At 41.7% G+C, this 20661-nt stretch overlaps 1 protein-coding gene across 1 annotated transcript in view; it reads left to right on the top strand.

The window, feature by feature from the left end:
• The first annotated feature begins 3552 nt into the window (after positions 1-3552).
• The window catches only part of ABL2 (ABL proto-oncogene 2, non-receptor tyrosine kinase), a 68583-nt gene continuing 51474 nt past the window's right edge, over positions 3553-20661 (top strand). The window contains exon 1 of the mRNA XM_038412036.2: positions 3553-3909. Coding sequence (XP_038267964.1) covers positions 3726-3909 — 184 coding nt within the window. The 5' untranslated portion in view covers positions 3553-3725. The remainder of the gene's footprint in view (positions 3910-20661) is intronic.

Raw genomic sequence — 20661 nt, 5'->3', positions numbered from 1 at the left:
TGGCAGAAAAAGAATTAGAATTTAGGAGTTTCTTATTCATATTCCCATTCTTGCTCCACTAGACTATTAAGAAGCTAATTAGGCAGAGCATAATGCATGGTTTTCAAAGTAATATTAGATTATATAAAATAGTAAACACTTTGCAAACACATGCAATAGGTTTTTACAGTCTTACCTCACTCCATCTCAGTAAGAGGTCTCGTGTGACTGCAGCATACTCCATGCTCAGCACAAGCTAGTTATGCATGGATATCATGGGATGTCATAAGATCTAAGGAATAAAAACTCTGTTTTAAACTAATAATGCTGAATACTTTTCTGAACTTTCCCTCCCACCCCAGAATATAAATATTCTCTCAACATTGGTACATTCTTTTAAAATGCTAATAACCTTCCTTTGGAAAGTGCTCTGAGATCTATGGATGACAGGCACTAGAAAAGCTAAATATTATTGCTACTAATTTGAAAGTGGGGTTCTACTCTGAAAAGTGACTCTGTAAATGGCATTGCGGAGTTTTAGGTTTATTGACTATCAACAATTCCCATAACAAATGTGTTCAGTTTACAAGTAAAAAAATGTTATTTTTAACTGTCGTCCCTGCAAATCTAAGATCTGAGAATAAGCTTAATTTTTTTTCACCATATGCACCATCATCAATAAAAGGTTCCACAGGCCAACATATACCTGGGCTGCCCTATTAACTTTCAATTCTGACCTCTGTTCTATCTGTGCAACCCAATGGGTTGTGCAGGAATCAGTGACTGGAACTTGGTAAATAGAATCCAATTCATTCGGTTATCTATGTTGTCTCTTCATGCCAAACCGAAGTAAAATATATGTGTGTGTATGTGTATGTATATATATATATGTATATATAAAAACAACAAGGAGTCCAGTCGCACCTTAAAGACTAACAGATTTATTTGGACGTAAGCTTTCGTGGGTAAAAAACACACGTCTTCAGATGCATTTAGTTTTTAAGGTGCCACCTGACTCCTCAGTGTTTTTGTGGATACACACTAACACAGCTACCCCCTGATACTTGTATAAATGCAAGTATATATATATATATATATATACATACAAGTATATATATATGTAATTTATCCCTAAAGTCAGCAGATTTGTCTCCAGTACACACACAAAGAGGGCTGATCTGTCATTAGAAAGTGCTTACATAGTCACTTTTTGGAGTATAACCATGTTTAAAAAGGAAGAAGCACTGAAATAACATTTTAGGCAAAGATAAAATGAACTGTCTTGCATCTTCATTGCAAAATTCCTCACTCCCAAATAGGGATGGGCTAAAGTGATTTGAAAGATATTCAGATCTTTCTAATGTAATAGGTTCCAGACTTTTAAGTTATATAGTTTCATTCTGAATTTGTTTGCCAAATAAATCATAGAAACTATGAATATTTTTCCCTCTGTGTATACCAATAAGTTTAAGTGAATAGTAATTAACTGTGTCCTAATTTAGTGTAGATAGGTCTATTCAGTTCTACTCAGGTTCTTCTATTGTGCCTATCGACATGGCACCTGGGTACCTTACAGAAGTTTATTAAGTGACATAACTAGCATCTCTGATGTGTGAGTCACTTTTCCTCCCTTCTCAGCTTCCCAGGGGGAAAATTGTGAGAATTATTTTTTTTAATGTTTTTCATTTCTGTTTTGCTATGTGTTTTTATTACTGAAGGCAAAGTCGAAAAAGTATGCCTACATTTGGAATGGAAAATGCTGAAGTTTGAATTCATTCTTAGGTCCTACAGGAGTTCATTCCACAGTCTTCAGCCAATCTCTAAAAAAGCATTTTCTCCAACATAAATGAGCTTTCCCATTGTGGTGGACAGCTCCACTGTGCTTGAGGAACAGTTGTCAACCATGGTCTACATCCCAGAGTTTTAAGTGATCTTTTAGGTATCCTGGGCCCAGGCCATTGAGCACCATGAAGACATGGACTTGATTCTGACTCAATATTTTATGGGAAACCATTGTAGTGAGCAAAGGACAAGTATGTTTAATTACACGTACTTAGAGAACACATTGGCATAGGCACAACCTGGTGATGTGCTGCCCCTCCTGCCAACTTTGGCCAAATGAAAAAATTAAGGGGGGAGCAGCAAAACTGAAAAACAGCAAATTCTTCCAGTGGCCCAGAGTCTTGCAGTAGTCACTCCCTCCCATATTTATTAGTTTCCATACTTCCAAATGCTTACAGTTTATAGCTGGAACATTACTTGATATATGTATGTAACAGCAACTGTAGTTGAAAATTTGTCCATTATATGCCTCCATATAATTCTGTAGTTAACGTTAAGATATCTGTTTTTGCTTTATTAAAGTGATTATTTCAGTTAAGGTGGTCTTGGGGAAATCACATATCATTTCTCATATAATCAGGGTATGCTTTCTGGGTCATACATATGCCAATCTGGAATTTTTAGACCTTTTAGAGGTTAATAGTTAGTTCTTTGTATGACTATTAATGGACAAGCATTTGACCTATCTTTTGATATATTCCTCACCTTCACTGTTTATTCTTTTTACTCAATATCTTAAATGGGAAATTACATTAAAAATGACCAAATATTGGAAGGATATAAAAAAGTAGAAGAAGAGGACCACCTTTGAGAGTCTAAGTGTATGTACAAGTGCTATAACAGCATAGCTGCAGCTGTTCCACTGTAGTGTAGACACTTACTACAGTGGTTGAAAGCGTTTTTTCCATCGCTTCTAGTAAATCCGCTCCCTTGAGAGGAGGTAGCTAGGCTGATGGAAGCATTTTTCTGTTGACCTAGCTGCATCTATAGTTGGGGTTAGGTTGACCTAATTACATAGCACAGGGCGTGAAATTTTTCACAGCCTGAGTGATATAGCTAGCTTGACCTACACTTTAGGTGTAGCCCAGCCCTAATATTATGAAATGATCTTAGGGCACTCACCCTGATCAGTATTTCAAGTGTCCCAGGCAGAGTTTTACAGAACCGGGGAAGAGCTTGTGTTCAGAAAGAGCACTATGGAACAGAAGAATAACAGGGTAATGCAGCGGGGATAGATAGTAGGAGCCATATAGGGAGGTAGTGGAGGAGAACATGGAAGGGGTCAAGTGGACTGTGGGGGATAGTCAGGATGATACTGTAGGTGGGTGATGGGGAAGTGGGGGGATGGAAAAAGTGGGGAAGATTAATAGGTGTGGTCTAGGGGCTGTCAGGGGATCGAGAGGAGGATGGTAAGGGATGGGCAGGTCTGTTACTGGGGCCTCAAGGGGACAGTGCAGGATGGAAAGGAGGGATGGAGGTTGCAGGGAAGAGATGGGGCGTTCAGGGGGTGGGGGTGGCAGGGAAGGGTTGCTGTGTGATGGCAGCGAGGGGGCGGGTGAGCAGGGTGTTGCTGGGTGACGTCAGGGGGCGGCGGTGTCCGGGGAGGGCGGGGGGGGGGGTTGCTGGGTGATGTCAGGGAGGGGGCGGGGGGTTGCAGGACACCCTGGGAGGACCGGAGGTGGGTCTCTAGGAGCCGCTCTGTCCCCTCTCCCGCAGCTCTGTGGTTAAGATGGCGGCGGGGGCTGAGGGGGCGAGTCCGTGAGTCCCAGGCCGGAGCGCGGCGGGGCTGGGGGCAGCCCTGTGGGGAGCCGCCGGGCCGCGGGAGCAGGAGGCCGCCTGCCGGGTCGGCAGCGGAGGCGGCATGTGAGTGAGGGCTGGCGGGGGCCCAGGACGGCAGCGCGGGGATGGGCCAGCAGGTGGGCCGCGTCGGGGAGCCGGGAGCCGGGCTCCAGCAGCAGCAGCAGCAGCCGCCGCCGCCTCAGCAGCCCAGGGGAGCGCGGGGGAGCAGCGCGGCCAGGCCCGCGGGCCGCAAGCGGGAGGCGGCCGGCCGCACCGCGGAGAGCGGCTTCAATATCTTCACCCAGCACGGTAAGGAGGGCGGAGGCAGCTGGCGATCACTGGCGAAGGGGGCGCCCCGGGAGACGGTGGGGCAGGGTCTGCAGTTGGAAATAAGAGCAGGGGGAGCGGGGGTGAAGTAACAGCGACTGCGGAGGGACCGGTGGGGACAGCCGCGCCCACCCCCTCCCCCATCGCTGTGTGCGGGGGCACCAGCCCCATGCACCCCCTTCCCGATGGCTGCCTGCAGTAGTCTGCTCTGGCGTGTCCCTCTCTTGAGATCTATGGAGGGAGGGGGCTGGAGCTGCTCCCAGAATGATTTCTGCCAGGGCACGGATGGGGTGTGTGTGGGCAGCCCCAAGCATAGGGTCGGGGTGAAGTGCTCACTCGGGGAGAGTGATGTTATGTGGCTGTACAGCCAGATTTCCTGCCCCTGGAAGGGGAGCAATTAAAGGATGCTTCTCTCCTAAAGTGCAATGCCTATGGAGGCTCTTATTGCTACAGAAACTTCTATCCAGCTGAGTAGCTGCTATGCAAGGGGGCAGCGATTTTTGCTGCCTCCTTATTGGTAAGGATGTGTCTTTTGTAGACAAATATGAATCAAAAATTGACACAGAACTACAAAGGCCCTCTATCTTAGCAAAATGTCTGTGAACATCCTTGGGATGGGTCTTACCTTGTCAGACACTTGTCTGTTTGAGGGGCTAAGTACTGAACACATTTCTGAGCTACTCTTGCTGTTTAACTTCATTTCAATTGCTGACATAGCTTTCTCATTACTAAAGATCTATGGAACAGGATGTTTTTGTTCTTGGCCTGGCTTTAATAGTCAGTATATCTGTCAGCTGACTTAGCTGAAGTCCAAATTTGCCATCTTTCTTCACTTACAGAAATAAAAATACTGAATATGAAAGTGTGGTTACAGGAAAAAGTCCTCTTCAAAAAGCCAACAGTTTAAAATACTGTATCTTTGTAATTTTCCTGTGCCTTTTTTGGTCCATTAGTGGGGCTACTTCATCCTGTAATACATAGGTCAAGGAAGGTTGAGAAATATTATTAAACTGAAAGCTGTACACCTTAGCAAAGAGCATGAGGAGCTGAACTCTAATGTTGGTGCCTTTTGTTGGTTTGTTTTTTTTAATCTTGAGGACCTGAATCTGCTACTGAGAGCTTTATTGGTTTTATTTCAGCTAGGGCAGTCATGCTCCAGTGTACATGTGGCAAAACTGCTTCTGACAGCTTAGCTCTTTCTGTGCCCAACGGAACAAGTATATGCATTAAGATCCTGGACTGCTGGTTACATGTTTTTTAATGTAAACTCATCCACTATGACAGCTGACATGCACAGCATTAGTGAATCAATCATACAAGCTTGTGGACATCTACCACCTAACATAGGCAGAGTGTAACCTTCAATGAAAATTCACTTTCTAAATATACACCCTGTGTTGATTAGATTCTAAACATCCTTTATACTAAACAGCCCATGGACTTTAGGGCATTGTCAACTTAAAAAAAAAAAAGTTACTTTTGTCCAAATGTCTTGTGTGCTACTGTTGCAGGTTAAATCCAAAGTTGCTATAATAGAAAGATTAGAGAGGAAAAAATTCAATGGGACCTTGTATAGTCAGTTTCACTATTTCCTCTGTACAGTCAATTAGTTTTCCTTGTGTGGGTCTTTCGCACAGCATCATAGGAGAGAAAAATTATTAAAAGTAGGAAAATTACTGTAAACCCCCAAAAATGGCAGAGGGGCATGGGGGCAAGTATAGGTGAAAGTACTTTCTAACTCTTCAGTTTAATGTTGAAATCATAAATCTTTATCTCCACAGCAGAGCTGCTATGAAAGCCTGATCAAACAGTCTAAACTATCCCTGTAATGACCAAGTGGCTCTCCTTGGTGTTTTTGTAGCAAAGAAGGATAGTGATAACTGTTTCTGGACTGAGGCAGTGCTGGGAAGAGAAATTATGTTCACAGGAAGTACAGTATAGTAAATGGAACCATTTTTGGTTGTTTAAGTGTAATACAGTTAAGGTTAATTCACATTCTCTTTACTCCAACTTACTGTAAATGCTCTTTCGTATATTACAGTAGTACCTAGAGGTCCGAGCCAAGTTTGAGGTCCTGTTGTGCTAGGTACAGAACATGCATGGAATAAAAGAGTCTATGCCCCAGAAAGCTTGTCTGAACTGCCAAAGGTGGGAGAAAGGAAAGGTTTTATTCACATTTTGGGGAACGAAGGCACATAGAGATCCTTCTGCTGTTGCTGAGCTGATTGTGACCCCTGCAATTCCTCTGCCCAGCACAAGCTCCTGCTCTCCCAGGCCCGGACACTGATGTCTCATAGAACTAGGGAGAGAGGGAGCATGAAAGGAAGCCAGCCTCATAGCAGAAGAGCTATAGATTGGCCATTTAGCAAGGGCATTTCTCTGTGCTAATAGTAACTTAGATTGTTAAGACAAAATTACAGCAGCTCAGTTTTTCATTATTTATACTGATTGCTTTTAACTCTCAGCTTGAACAAAGAAAACTAGCCAAGATAGTTTCACTGTCATGCTCTCAGTGTTTGAAATAGTTTTGTTGCAAGCAGTTCAGGAGGTGTTTTCATAGGATGTGAGACAAATAGAAATGACTTTTTAAAGTTGTTTTTTTTTTTTTTTTTAAGAAGCCTGGATTCCCCCAGTGCAAAAAATCTAAATTTGTGCAAGTTACAGCTCTCACCTCTGAATACCCATGTTACCTCAATAAATACTTCAGTCCTATTAGAATTGGCCTCAAGTTCATTTACACTTCACTAGAACTGATTAGTACCTTAGAGACAAGAACTCACTCAATGGGGAGAAGTTATTATAGTGAAGTCTGTACTATATTATGGTCAAGGCTAAATACTTATCTTTAAACAGTCACCTCAGACAGCAACCAAAGCCCTCTGTGCAACTTTGGTGCAGTTAGAGAAACAGGAGCTCACTTCCCTTTTCCAAGGAGGTTCCTCAATCTGCTCTGATTTCCTCTTGGATATATTGGTTTCTCTTGCTCCCCCCCTTCTTCTTTATTCCCTTCACTCTTGCCTCCCTGACATCGTTCTGCTTGCTGACTTGACCTAGCTTTCCATTAATTTCCCTCACTACCTGGACCCAGTCTGCCAGATCTCCACCCTCCCAAGGCTTTTTCTGTTGGTAATGCACTTGGACTCCTTCCTTCTCTCGCTGACTGCCAGGGAGCCTACTGATCGCAGGATTCCATCCTTTCTCTGGTGAGCAGGGCAGTGCTTGTAGCAGTGTTCACTGTATGAATGATAGATCAATGTCCTTATCCCTTCTATGTGTCCAATTAATAGTGATTGAACAGCACAGCGAGTCAGAGGCTGAAAATGAAAACCCTCCACCTGCCTCCATTTTTCTTGAAACACCAGCAAATGTGAGGAGATATAGATGATTGGCCAGTCCAACCCCTGGCTTTTCCAAATTCCTCCTCAAGCTCTGCTCAGTAAGTTGCATCCTATGCTGAACTACCAGCAGAGTGCACCTTGCTAAATCTGTGTGTACTCTTTTCAAGTGCAGTTTGGGGTGTCGCTGGCATTTTAAGTCCTTGATAAGGAAACATACAGAAGAACAATATTTCTTTCCAAACTCAGAGTAGACTTGCTAATCAAGATTTTTAAGTGGGATCTGATCAGCAAGTGGGATCTGATCAGCAGAGGAAGGAATGTAAAAAACAGTCTTAATATAAACTGATAAAAAGTTTGCAGACAATACAAAAATTGGGGGTCTGGTAGCTAAGGAGGAGGACAGGTCACTGATTCAGAGTGATCTGGATTGCTTAATAAATGGGGCACAAGGAAATCATAAGCATTTTTATACAGCTAAATCTACACATCTAGGAATGGAGAATGTAGGCCACACTTACAGAATGGGGGGAAGCAATGACTCTGAAAATAACTTGGGGGTCTGATGGATAATCAGATGAACAGGAGCTATGGTCGAGAGCTACTGTAATCCTGGGATGCATAAACTGGGGAATCTTGAGTAAGAGTTGAGAAGTTATTTTACTTTTATATTTGGCACTGGTGTGACTACTGCTGGAATACTGTGTCCAGTTCTGGTACCTACAATTCAAGAAGGATGTTGATAAATTGAAGAGGGCTTAGAGAAGAGCCAAAAGAATGATTAAAGGATTGGAAAACGTGCCTTGTAGTAAGACTCAAAGAACTCAATCAGCTTAGCTTAACAAAGAGAAGGTTAAGGGGTGAGTCTAAGTATCTATGTGGGGAACAAATATTTAATAATGGGCTCTTCAATCTAGCTGATAAAGGTATAACATGATCCGATGGCTGGAAGTTAAAGTTAATCAAATTCAGACTGGAAAAAAGTCCTAAGTTTTTAACAGCGTGTAATGAGCATTGCAACAACTTACTAAGTCATGGTGGAGTCTCCATTGTTGACAATTTTTAAATCAAGACTGGATGTTTTTCTAAACTACATGCGCTAGGAATTATTTTGGGGAAGTTTTATGGCCTGTGTTATTTAAGAGGTCAGACTAGATAATCACAGTGGTCCCTTCTAGCCCTGGAATCTGTGAATTTTATTCATCTTGGGCTATGGAAAAATGGGGGCAACTATGTTTTCTTATTACACAAGATACTTTGAAATTCAGATTGTCCTTACACTAGTAAGGACAATTAGAACTAGTATGGGTGTGAGATAGTTAGGGAATCTGTACAATTTACAAACTGTGTGTGTGTGTGTGTGATTATGAACTCTGATTATATCTTTATCAAGCTGTAAATTACATTTTGAATGTGGTAGCTATTGCCTTCTCACTTCTGTGTAGGGCTGAAATTCCAATGTGTTGTGGTACAGAGCTGACAATAGAGGGTTTTTAAATTTGGATTGGTCCTCAATTTTAATACAAACATCCTAGACCGGGGTAGGCAACCTTTCAGAAGTGGTGTGCCGAGTCTTCGTTTATTCACTCTAATTAAAGGTTTCGCGTGCCAGGAATGCATTTTAACGTTTTTAGAAGGTATCTTTCTAAAAGTCTATAATATATAGTTAAACTATTATTGTATGTAAAGTAAATAAGGTTTTTAAAATGTTTAAGAAGCTTCATTCATAAAATTAAATTAAAATGCAGATCTTGTCAGTTTAGGTTGATCCTTGCCCTTGCTTTTCCTTGCTGAGTTTTCCAATGTCTGGCATGTATTTGGATGCTTTAAGCTGCACACAGGCTTCTGAGTGATTAGTTGTTAACCGACTCCAAGAGGGACAGAGGACAGATTTCATGTGTGAAAATACCTGTTCACACAGGTATGTGGTTCCAAATGCTGAAAGCATTGCAAACGCACTTTTCTTCAAACAGTTAAATTTCACTGGCAGGGACGTCCAGCAGGTCAGAATAGAGGTCCCATGATCTCTCTCAGTAGCTTCAAGAGCACTCTGCAGATCTCCAAACTTTGATGCCCACAATTCTGAGCTTTTTAACTGAATGAGCTGCATTTCAAAATCTTCAACAGCCCCCCACTGAAATACAGACAAATCCAAGTTACTTTCATTGAACTTTTCAGGTTTAATTAGAAAAGAAAGCGTTGGGCCAAATTGCTGGAAATCTTGAAATCTGTCAGAAAATTCTGATTCCAGTTCTTGCATGTACATTCTAATCTCAATGTCAAATGCAGTGCACTGTTCCACATGGTGTGATGATGATGATGTAAGCAGCAAATCCGGACTTAAAAATATCCCAGTACAGTGACGCTGGAACAATTTTTAAGGTGGGCGTGCTGAGCTGTGACCCCCTTGCCCCTGTCTGCACCCCTCACTGCCCCAGGCTGGGGCCAGTTGCAGAGCCCCAGGCTGGTGGCCAGGACCCCAGGCCGGCAGAAACCCCCCCTGGACCAGTGGCTGGGACCTGGGGCTGGTGGATGGAACCCTGACTGGCAGGGGGCCGGTGGCCAGCAGCGGAGCCCCCAGGACCGGTGGTTGGGACCCGGAGCCAGCAGCAGGCTGAGCGGGGCCAGCAGCTGGAACCCCAGGTGGCAGGGGACCGGCAGCTGGAACCCCAGGCTAGCAGCGGAGCCCCCGGGACCGGTGGCCAGGACCCAGGCAGTGTGAGTGCTGCCTTTGGCACGTGTGCCAGAGGTTGCCTACCCCTGTCCTATACAGACTGGCTCCCACCCAGAAGAACTGGTTTATTTAGGGAGAGAATCCCAGATAACAAAGTCATCTGGTAGAGTATCGATCACCAGTTGAGGCTGATTCGGAAGTCACCTGATCAAGAGACTAGAAGTTTATAAAAGGACTCACAAGGGAAAGGCTCAGGACACACACATGAAGTTTGGCAGGAGAGAAGAAGGGAACAGACTGACGCTGGCCAGAGGAGGTAGATTGGGGAGAAGGCTATGTGTTTCAGAACCCAAGCTATGCACTGCAACAGAAGGATGCTGGATGGCTCCAAAGAACTCTGACCTCAGCACAGAGAATGCTCTGGAATGGTAAGGAAACTGAGGCAGAGAAATGCATATAGTTTGTTTTTGTATAGATATGTATGTCTCATAGTATTAAAGAGCAAAGTTTGTGTCAAGTGCTATATCTTATCACCTGTCCCCTTGAAGCCTTATACTTTACCTCTTCAAGAAGAGTTCTGGAAGAGGGTATGCTAAAGCTACAGGGGGAAACTGAGAAGCCAGTACTAGCCCTAGGGACTGGGCCACATAGTCCAAACTCTCAATAGGGTGTGCCTGGGGATCCTGTGCCAGGGACAGTGACTGGACTCTGGAGGCTTAGAACACCCAAGGTTTTACTGGCTGGATCTTTTCACAGCAGTCTAGTGAGGGAGCACTAGTCTGGATCAGTGTCAGTGTTTTTGGAGGCAGTTCAAAGACTGGTAGATATGTTTTGTTACATAGAAGGAAGGGGAGGGAACCTTCAGTGTTGTGCACCAGGCGACCATTTAAGAGACACCCTGATTTCCCCAGGGGTCTCAAGTTATCACCCATTGAGTGTTCTGAGCACACCAGTGGAGTGTGAGCAGTTAAAAACAAAGGCACCACACTAGCATATCAGCCTGTCTCTGGTGGAGTGAAGCCCAAAGACCTAGACACTTTTGCAGATTTGGCAGCCTTATCTGAACTGGCCCTGCAAGTTGCCTTACTACAAGAATGTAATTGTGGCTGTAAATGCAAGAAATGGATCAGGCATGTTAGTTGCTAGTAGTGTATTATAAAGTCAAGTTTAAATTGAAGTTTTGTAAATACAATACAATAATTCACTGAAAAATAAACTTTAGTTTAGAAATTTGAGCATGGAACTAAGAGCCAGAGACTTGAACATTATCATATTGACACTGACTCCTGATGTGACCTTTGACAATTGCTTATTCTCTCTAGTTGGTCTACACTACCAACTTATGTCTATATAAATATGTTGCTCAGATGTTTGGAAAATCCACACCTGAGCGACAGTTATACCAACCCCAGTGTAGACAGGAGGGCTTCTCCTAGTCGACATAGCTACTTCCTCTCAGGGAGGTGGAGTACTTGCATCGATGGGAGAAGCTCTCCTGTCGGTGGAAGTAGTGTCTTTGCTCAATGGTACAGCGCTGTAAGTGTAGATAAGCCCTTCTTTTCTTTATCTGTAAAATAAGGACATTACCTTACTTGGGACATTGTATAGATTGATGTTGGAATGGTTTATATCTTCAAAGTGACTTACAGAATATTAAAATAATTTTATTATAGGGAACAAACAAGAAAGGAATAATGGTCAGTTTCTCTGACCTGGTTGCTCCTACAGTACCTGTTAATAATAGTGCTGGGTTTGTCCTAGTTCTGATTTCTTTGTTTGTGGACTCTACTACTCTAGGCTTTTGATCCAAGGGGTCATTTCTGTTCCAGGTTTTGTTCTCTGCGAGGAGGAGTTTAGTAACCTTTTATTTTGTGCAGCAAGGTCAAGCAAGATAAGCCAGTACTTTTAAAAATAAAATCATCATTAAAGCTCCCCTAAGGCAGTTGGAGTGCTGTGCAACATGATAAAAACATTCTATCAATGGGGGAGTGGGGAGAAGCATAAAATGGCTTTTTTAAATTCAAACAGCCTGAGGGGGTTGGATACAGAAGAAAGAGGCAGAGGGAAAGAATAGGGGGTCAACTTAATATATGTGGATGTGTGATATAGCTCACACACATTCCTTTTAAAAATCCTATAATTTTCATTCATGCTAATGAAATATTGCCCAGTTTTTCCTGTTGCAAAATGTTCTGTGCTGATGTAATATAGTGACTGGACTCTGGGTGACTGCCTGTGCATTGTATTGAGAAATCTTGTGGGACCATAACATATAAATACCTGTCTAACAACTAATTACCCAAACAATGAAGGAGGATGGATCAGCTAAGTGTCTAAAGGAATGCCTCAGTAGGACTTGAAATCATAGACATGTTCTCTCTAATGCCCCAATTGCCCTATCTAAATTATTTCTGCAGTTTCAGTTGGATTCAGTATTAGTGTTCACATCTTGTCCTAAACTGTGGTGCACGGCAACATTGCACTATTAAAGAGCTGCTGTATTACACCCCAAAAGTGAGGGAAATGGTTCTAATTTCAATGGCTTATAAAGCTTCTTGGGAGGAAACGTACAAAGAATAAATCCTGCATTTTATATAGTATTTCTGGCATATTAATACTTCCTATACAATCTTCTTGTATACAAAGAAACTTTACCTGAAGAAGCTAAGCATTGAAAGCAATAAGCAAATTACTTCAGAACATTTTAGCCAGAACTTTATGGACTGACCTTAAAACTGAATTTAACCCTCAGCCCCCCCGTGCCTCCAATTCCTGTGTTCTCCAGATGGAACAGATGGCATGTTACAAATTGTGCTGGTAATACTTTGAGGGTTGCTACTGCTTGCAAGTATAGTAGTTTGTAAAATTTTTCCTAAACATGTTTTTTGACAGCAGGGACATGGCCAAGTGAATAAATTGGCAGGACACAATTTTGATCAAGCATGTGGTACAGAGAAAGGAGGCTGTCACCAGTTATTTTCATCATAGCTTTTTGCCTAGCTGGACTGGCAATTTGCAGAGTTGGTTTCCATCTCCTAGAGAAGCTGTGACAGGATTATTGTTTTGAACTCGAGGGACGCTGTATTGCTAACCTTGATTGCCAGTTTACAGGCTGTAGATAACTATATGGATAATTTTAGGATCATGTTTTGATCAGTGACAACTTAGTAGCCTGTTCTGAAAGCTACCTACCTTGGCAACTGTCAAATAGCCTTTCTTAGAGAGCTGTATGAGAACTAATGTTTGCTGCAGGTAAATCATACTGTCAGACTATACCAATTCATAGACTAAGGCTAGGAGGAATCATGATTATCTAGGCTGACCTGTCAACACAATGTCAAGTTCTGTGGCCTATCTCCAGGGTTCACATAATTTGCTGTTGCCCTTAAGATTAATAGCTTTGCAACACTGTGGACAGCTAATTAGCTTATTTAGGTCTGAACTCAATGTCAAACAACAAATTACATGAAGCAGGTAAGATGCACTATTTCTTGAGCATTTGCTATTGTTAAAAGCAAGTGTCAGAAAAGTGATTATACAAAAGAACCTAACTGTATCTCTCTTCTAGTGACTTGCCTATCAAATTCATTCAGTTTCCATGTCGTTCAAAGAGCTGAGGATTGCTGACCTTATCTGTTCTACAACATACAACAGTATCTATGCTACTGTTAGTGCTCCCAGCTACTACTTAGCTGTATGCCAACAATTTTATTACATAATTTGGTATTTACATGTGTAACATGGCTTGGTCTTAGTGTAGATGGTACCTTAAAGATGTGCAAACAACATTGTGGAAGGAGAAAAACCTGTTCCATCTATCACTGTGTTCAGAAAAAGTTTTAGTGGAGAAGGTGAGGGGAGTACTTTTTCATGGAAACTTAGAAAAAATACAGTAAGTCATGGATAGAAGACATTTGAGGTCCTTGAACAGAATTCAGAGAACAAAGTAAATTTTGTTTGTTGGTGTGACAGTACAGGTGTGAGCAACATCTGAAAGAAGTGTTAACTCAAACCCATATAGGTTTCAGAGTAGCAGCCGTGTTAGTCTGTATTCGCAAAAAGAAAAGGAGTACTTGTGGCACCTTAGAGACTAACAAATTTATTAGAGCATAAGCTTTCGTGAGCTACAGCTCACTTCATCGGATGCATTTGGACCCATATAGTTATCTATGCTGTACTCTATAGCCTGTGTCTCTGGCTTTGTAGTTATGGTTGTAAAATGCAGGCTTCCGTTTTGGAGGCTAATCTTGTGATGATCTATGCAGGCTATTCTCTGTAGAATATATAGGCAACTGTAAAGCCATTGAGGCTTCCTGTTGGTGGCCCTATAAACCACAATAGCAAAGTTTGGTTGTATTATGTATCTGCTTTGGAAACCTCATATGAACATTGTGGCTTTATGAGCAGACATGAGTAATTGTATTGGAGATGGGTACCTGCAACTACATCTGAAAAATAATTTAGATACCTGTAATGGTAGCTTCCTGTATCAGCTAAACATCCCAAGTTAATTACAGAGTGGCTTTTGAAATTCCTTTACTTTTGTGCTGTTGAGCGATTGGGAAAGTGGAAGCTACAACTCTCACGAAGGATAGATAGCCAGTTTTATTTTTAATTTTTTCTTGTGTTTTGATGTACCATTAAAGAGATATTTAGGTTAAAGTCCTCAGGACTCTTAGGAAATTACTTTCCTTAAAGGTTGGTGAATATTTTATCTAGAGACTTTATAGCTTTTTTAGAATTATTTTAGTCTTGTAAAGACATTTCTAGAACAATTGTATATATTGAAGTTTAGTTTAATTTTCTATAAAATGTCTTTTGTACTTATCTCAAAGTACTTTACAAAACAATCAGATATTGGGGAATGCAATAATTGGAGGTAGAGCTATTGTATTCAGTAATGCACAACGAGTTAAATTCTCCCTGGAATTGTTCTCTCATTGCCCACATACTTCAGCTATTCTCCGGTTGGACAATTCTGCATGTGAAGATATTTACCCCCTTTTCCTTAGTAATTACTGTTGATGCATGTGATGTTTTCCAGCAGAACAGAGTGATGCTAAAGCAAACCATTCAGTTTCATGCTGCTGGATATGTACTATGAACAGAGGCAGTGACACTATTCTCTGCTGATGTTGGGGCATTCTACTGAGGAACTGGGGGAAGAAATTATAACATTGCTACATTCTCTCTTGAGTGTGTGGGGGTGGTGTATGCACACGTGTTGCTACCGATAAAATATTGAGCTTGTGTCTCTCCCGCTCCACATAGTGCATCCCCACTGTAGTAGAGAGAGATCCTGGGTCACTAGACCTGGTGCAAGATTTGAGGCCTGAACCAGAGGCTGTGAACCAAAGTCAGACCATGTATTAAAGCAGATGCTTGCAAGTTCATTGTCCAGTACATGAATGTGGCAAAGTTGTTGATAGAAATACTAGGCGCTAGATATTTACATAAATATATTCCAGTTAGTACAGATACATTTCAGTCTAGTACAAAATAAGATCAGGGATGTTTTGTTTAAAATGTCAAGAACAAGGGGAGGTAAAAAACAAATGTAATGAAATACGTAAGTTGTTTATTCCAGTTGTTTGCATCAGTCTATAAATGTTGGGTACTTCACCATAACCCTTTGTCCAGCCTAGGGGCCAGCAGAAAGTCCCACCGCTGACTGAGCTGAGTCCATTGCAACAAGCATAAGTGTTAGTGTAACTGTAGACATTGATCCAGAGAGCTAGTACTTTGCTTCGTTGACAATAAACCTGTCTGAGAGCCTTCACCACCAAACTGTGCCTTTGGTCGTCCTTTATGAATAACATCGAGTCTGCTAAACTAACATGCTGCACTATCTACTCACAGCATTGAAACTCCAAGGACAGAAGCACTGAGCAGCCTAAACAGTGCTACCAGGGCAACAACATTCCAGCCTCCAGCACTTAACCACACTGGGTAGTACTATAAAGCTTTGCTCAACAAAGTATCTGTGCAGAGTTGGGATCAGCACATGAAAAGAACACCCACTAGCACCATCAGGATGAAACTGATCAGAATTGTGGGGTGGGCAACTATGTACAGCTGCTTGTCTCACCACCTTCTTGTGTTAGTACCTTGCGCAGCACTTGCAGTTCTTGTGCCAGGTCTGATCAGTCTCTGTTCCCTTTTGTGGCTGTGGCAGGTATGGAAAAGCTGACTGGAGAGAGCAGACTTTGCATTTTGGGGATGCTTGTGGCTCTCCAAACACTTGGAGGATAATTTGAAATTGCAGGAGTTTGGTGTTGAGGTCTCTAACAAGGCAGAGAACAAAAATAAGACTTGGAAGGGAGAGGAGCTGTGGGGTCGAGGGAAGGGAACAAAATCAAGATTTTGATATGGCAAAGGAGAAAACTTTCAGTCCTTTCCTACTTAACTCCTGTTTAAAATCCTTTCCATATTTGCTAATTTGAGAAAATGTAGTGAGAAATATTTTAATTATGCACCACCCCACATGAGTGTTAGTGAGAAAAAAGATCATAGAAATGTAGGGCTGGAAGGGACCTTGAGAGGTCATGAAATCCAGCCCTCTACACTGAGGCAGAACAAAATAAAAAAAAACCCATGCATCTGTGCTATCCCTGACAGGTGTTATTCCAACTTGTTCTTAAAAATCTCCAATGATGGGGATTCCACAACCTCCCTTAGAAACCTATTTCAGAGTTTAACTACCCTTACAATTAAGTATTTTCCTAATATCTAACCTAGATCTTCCTTGTTGTAGATTAAGTCCATTACTTGTCTTACTTTCAGTGAATGTGGAGAATAATGGAGCACAGTCCTTTTTAGTAATAGCCCTTAACATATTTGAAGACTTACCAGGTTCCCACTTAGTCTTCTTTTCTCAAGACTAAACATACCCAGGTATTTTAAACTTCCCTCATAGGTCAGGTTTTCTAAACCTTTTATCATTTTTGTTGCTATCTTCTGGACTCCCTCCAGTTTATGTACATGTAAAGTGTGGAACCCAGAGTTGGACACACTACTCCATCTGAGGCCTTGCTAGTGCTAAGTAGAGCAGTACAATTATCTCCCATATCTTATGTAACAACGCTTCTGTTAATACATCACAGAATATTAGCCTTTTTTGCATATGTATCATATTGTTGACTCATTCGATTTGTAATCCACTATAACTCCCAGAGCCTGCTCGGCTACTTCCCCAAGACTATCTTCCAACTTGGCTTTGCCTACTCCATAGCTATCTCCAGTCTAGCACTGTTTGCTCCCTGGCTCCCTGCTAGCCTTATGACCTCAGTTCTGCTCCATCTCATGACTGCCCTCAAGTCTGGCATAGCTTACCCCATAATTACCTCAAGCCCATACCTGTCCCAAGGCCTGTAGTTTAGCACAGCCTACTCCCATAGTGCCCCTACTATCCCCCGTTAAGTTAGCCTCAACCCAATGGTTGCCCTTATTCTCCCCCACTACAAGTTCAGCTCTGCCCTTTATCCAGGCTACACTCACGTGGTACACAGAGCAGTTTCTGCCCATTGCACAGGCGCAGCTCCTACCAGGCTAGTCTGGCAATCTCTCACTTGTTCTTATGATCTTCAAGTGCTGGTAAAGTCAGTGTCAAGCTTTATTACTGGCAGTCTTACTATCTGGCTAAAACAATAATAAAATCTTTGCTTGGAAATATTAACACAGGAAGTTACGCTTTTCTGTAGTTACAGGACTAGATGCACCTCTCTCCCTTTTCTGCTTTAAGGGCTTGTCTACACTTACCGGAGGATCAATGCTGTGGCGGTGTCGGTAATGCCTATGGCAGTGACCACACTTAATAAGTAAAAACTGGCGGTCAATTTAGTGGGTCTAGTGAAGATCCACTAAATTGACTGTTAATCGCTCTCCCCTCGACTCCTGTACTCCACCTGATTGAGAAGAGTAAGCGGAGTCGACAGAGAGCATAGTGTGGACCCTGCGGTAAGTAGATCTAAGCTATGTCGATTTGAGTGTAACTCAAATTCCGTAGCTTAGATCGACTTTTCCCTTTAGTGTAGACAAGACTTCAGTGCACTCCTTCAGGTCACAGGGCTCATGCCTTTACATCTCCTGGCTACAATACCCCTTTTATCCACCCTACTTATTTTCCTTTCAGGAGTCTTAACCAGACAGCCAAATAGTACAAAGAGAGCATATCAGAGAAGATGATTTTAAAACAGTCTGTGTAAATATTTGTCTTGCCTAAGGGCCTACCATGATAACCTGGGCAAGCCTAGGTACTTCAGTGGGTGCCTGTGTCGGTGGTTTTCTGAAACCGCTTCCCCAACAACTGCCAGTCTCTCTCTCTCTTGAAAGGAGTTCTTTTTTAAACTGCTGTAGTCCTTTTGACCTGTATTCCTAGGTCTTTTCCTGTCCAGTGTTTTCTCTTAACAACCCTTAAGTGTTTATGCTATTAAACTAGACCAATATATTCATACAGTACACATCTCAACAAGGTCAGCATACTGCATTAGGAGCAGCTCCACACCATCACAATGTTTTATGCATTTAGGAAAGCATTGTCTCCTATAATCCAAGAGTTGTCAGTTCGTTGTAACTTTCACTTGGCTGAAGCTGTTAATTTTTTCAAGCTTTGGTCTCTTCAAATTTCAGTATAATTGTAAAAGCTATTTGAGCAAATCAGTAAGAAATTCACTGGTGAGCAAGGATACTAACAGCACTGACTTCTGCAAAATTTTCTTTAAAAAAACAAAACCCAAACACACACCACTCTAAGTTCCTAGCCCTTAAATTGTGATAACCTTTTGAACTTGAACAGTGTATAAATCAGTGCTGTGACATTTTCCTAGGCTTGCTCCAGAGCCTTTGTTGCTACTAGCAACAAAATTAACAAGACTGTTCAATTTCACTGCTTCTATTTGGAAGCCTGTAGGGAGCCCTGAAACTGACAAGAATTTCAATTTCATGCTACTCCTTGGGAAAACTATGAATAGCAGCATAGATAGGGAATAGGTCTTTTTGTTTGTTTGGTTTTTTTTTTTTAAGTGACTTGTCCAGTAGCTTTGTGGCAGTATTTGATCACTTGAGAGACGTGGGAGACGCCTTTACTTTTAAGGTATGACATGGTGAACATTATGATGTGAAACATTAATCATTGAGTCATGAAAGGTTGCTCTGCTGGCTACAAAGTTCTTCTAATCATTCCTAACTAGGATGATGAACGTGTGGGGGTGTTTAGAATTTTCTCAAGGCAGAGGTAATAGTAAGGTCTGTGGCTGAGTAAAGGACTGCTATTTAGTAGTTCTTGTGATTGATTGTGAAATCCATCCTCTGACCTAATTTATCCAGTGAACCAAATCAAACAGCTTCTATGTTATCAATACTACTATTTCATAGGAATACTATTTTGAATGTCAGGTTTCAGAGTAGCAGCCGTGTTAATCTGTATTCGCAAAAAGAAAAGGAGTACTTGTGGCACCTTAGAGACTAACAAATTTATTAGAGCATAAGCTTTCGTGAGCTACAGCTCACTTCATCGGATACATCCGATGAAGTGAGCTGTAGCTCACGAAAGCTTATGCTCTAATAAATTTGTTAGTCTCTAAGGTGCCACAAGTACTCCTTTTCTTATTTTGAATGTGTTTGCTTAACTTGTTGTTCTCCTGTCCTAAAAATCAAATACAAACAAAGGAACTGATCTAATTGGAAAGGTTTTATCTGAAGAAAGCCTTTAGAGTGAATGGGAAAACAACAGATAATTTTATAGCCTCAAAAACTTTAAAGCACTAATATTTCACTTTGTGTTTTAGCTTTCCTTTTTGTCCATCTCAAAACACTTTTACAGGCATTTAAGGCTCACGTCATACCTATAAGGGAAGTGTTACCCTTTTTCAGGTTAATAAACTGAGACACACACATTAAGTTCAAAATTTTCCTAAGTGTCCACTACTTTTGCATGTTGTTTTTCTTGGTGTCATCAACATTCAACTTGACACAGATGTTTGATTTTTTTTTCAAAGGTGCTTAAGCATTGGATGGCTAAAGTTGGATGCACAAAATTAGACACTCAGATGGTGTTGGTGGCTTCTCAAGGTTATACAGTGAGACTGGCAAAGCAGGAGAAATCTAGGATTCTTGACTCCTACTCCTTTGTTCTAACACTGCATAATCCGTCTGGTCAGCAAACTCCATCCACTTAATATTGTTATGTCAACTCTCTCAAAGTTTTAACATGGTGACTATTGATTATAGTTCAGGTGTAGAAGGTCATTATACTCTAAATTCTAGTTTTCAGTAAACTGTAGAATAATTCCTGCACTTTGGCTGATTATTGGAGAAAAGTTTTGAAAATTCAAAAGCCCACCTTCTGTCGTTTCTTTTCCAGCTTATGCCTTTGTAGAAGCTAAGATTGTTTACACAAATTTGCCCAGAAATGAATCAGTTTTAATTTCCACGTATGTTGTTTTGGTGCAGATACTCTCAAGTCTTTTTACCAGGTTATACATAGTTAAGGCTAAGATTTTATCATGATTATTTTTAGTAAAAGTCACTAACCGGTCACGGGCAATAAATACAAATTCACAGAGCCCGTCACCTGTCCGTTACTTTACTAAAAATAACCAGGGAGGGGACAGAGTTAGGTAGGGGGAGGAATGGGGTCCCATGGGGAGGAGGGGGCAGAGAGCTCACAGGCTGAGCCCCCCGCCATGGGCTTCCTCTATTATTGTTTTAATCAGCACTTCTAGTGTA

The sequence above is a fragment of the Dermochelys coriacea genome, chromosome 8, assembly GCF_009764565.3.
Source record: "Dermochelys coriacea isolate rDerCor1 chromosome 8, rDerCor1.pri.v4, whole genome shotgun sequence".
NCBI classification, from domain to species: domain Eukaryota; kingdom Metazoa; phylum Chordata; order Testudines; family Dermochelyidae; genus Dermochelys; species Dermochelys coriacea.
This window is presented reverse-complemented; position numbering and strand designations above follow the sequence as displayed.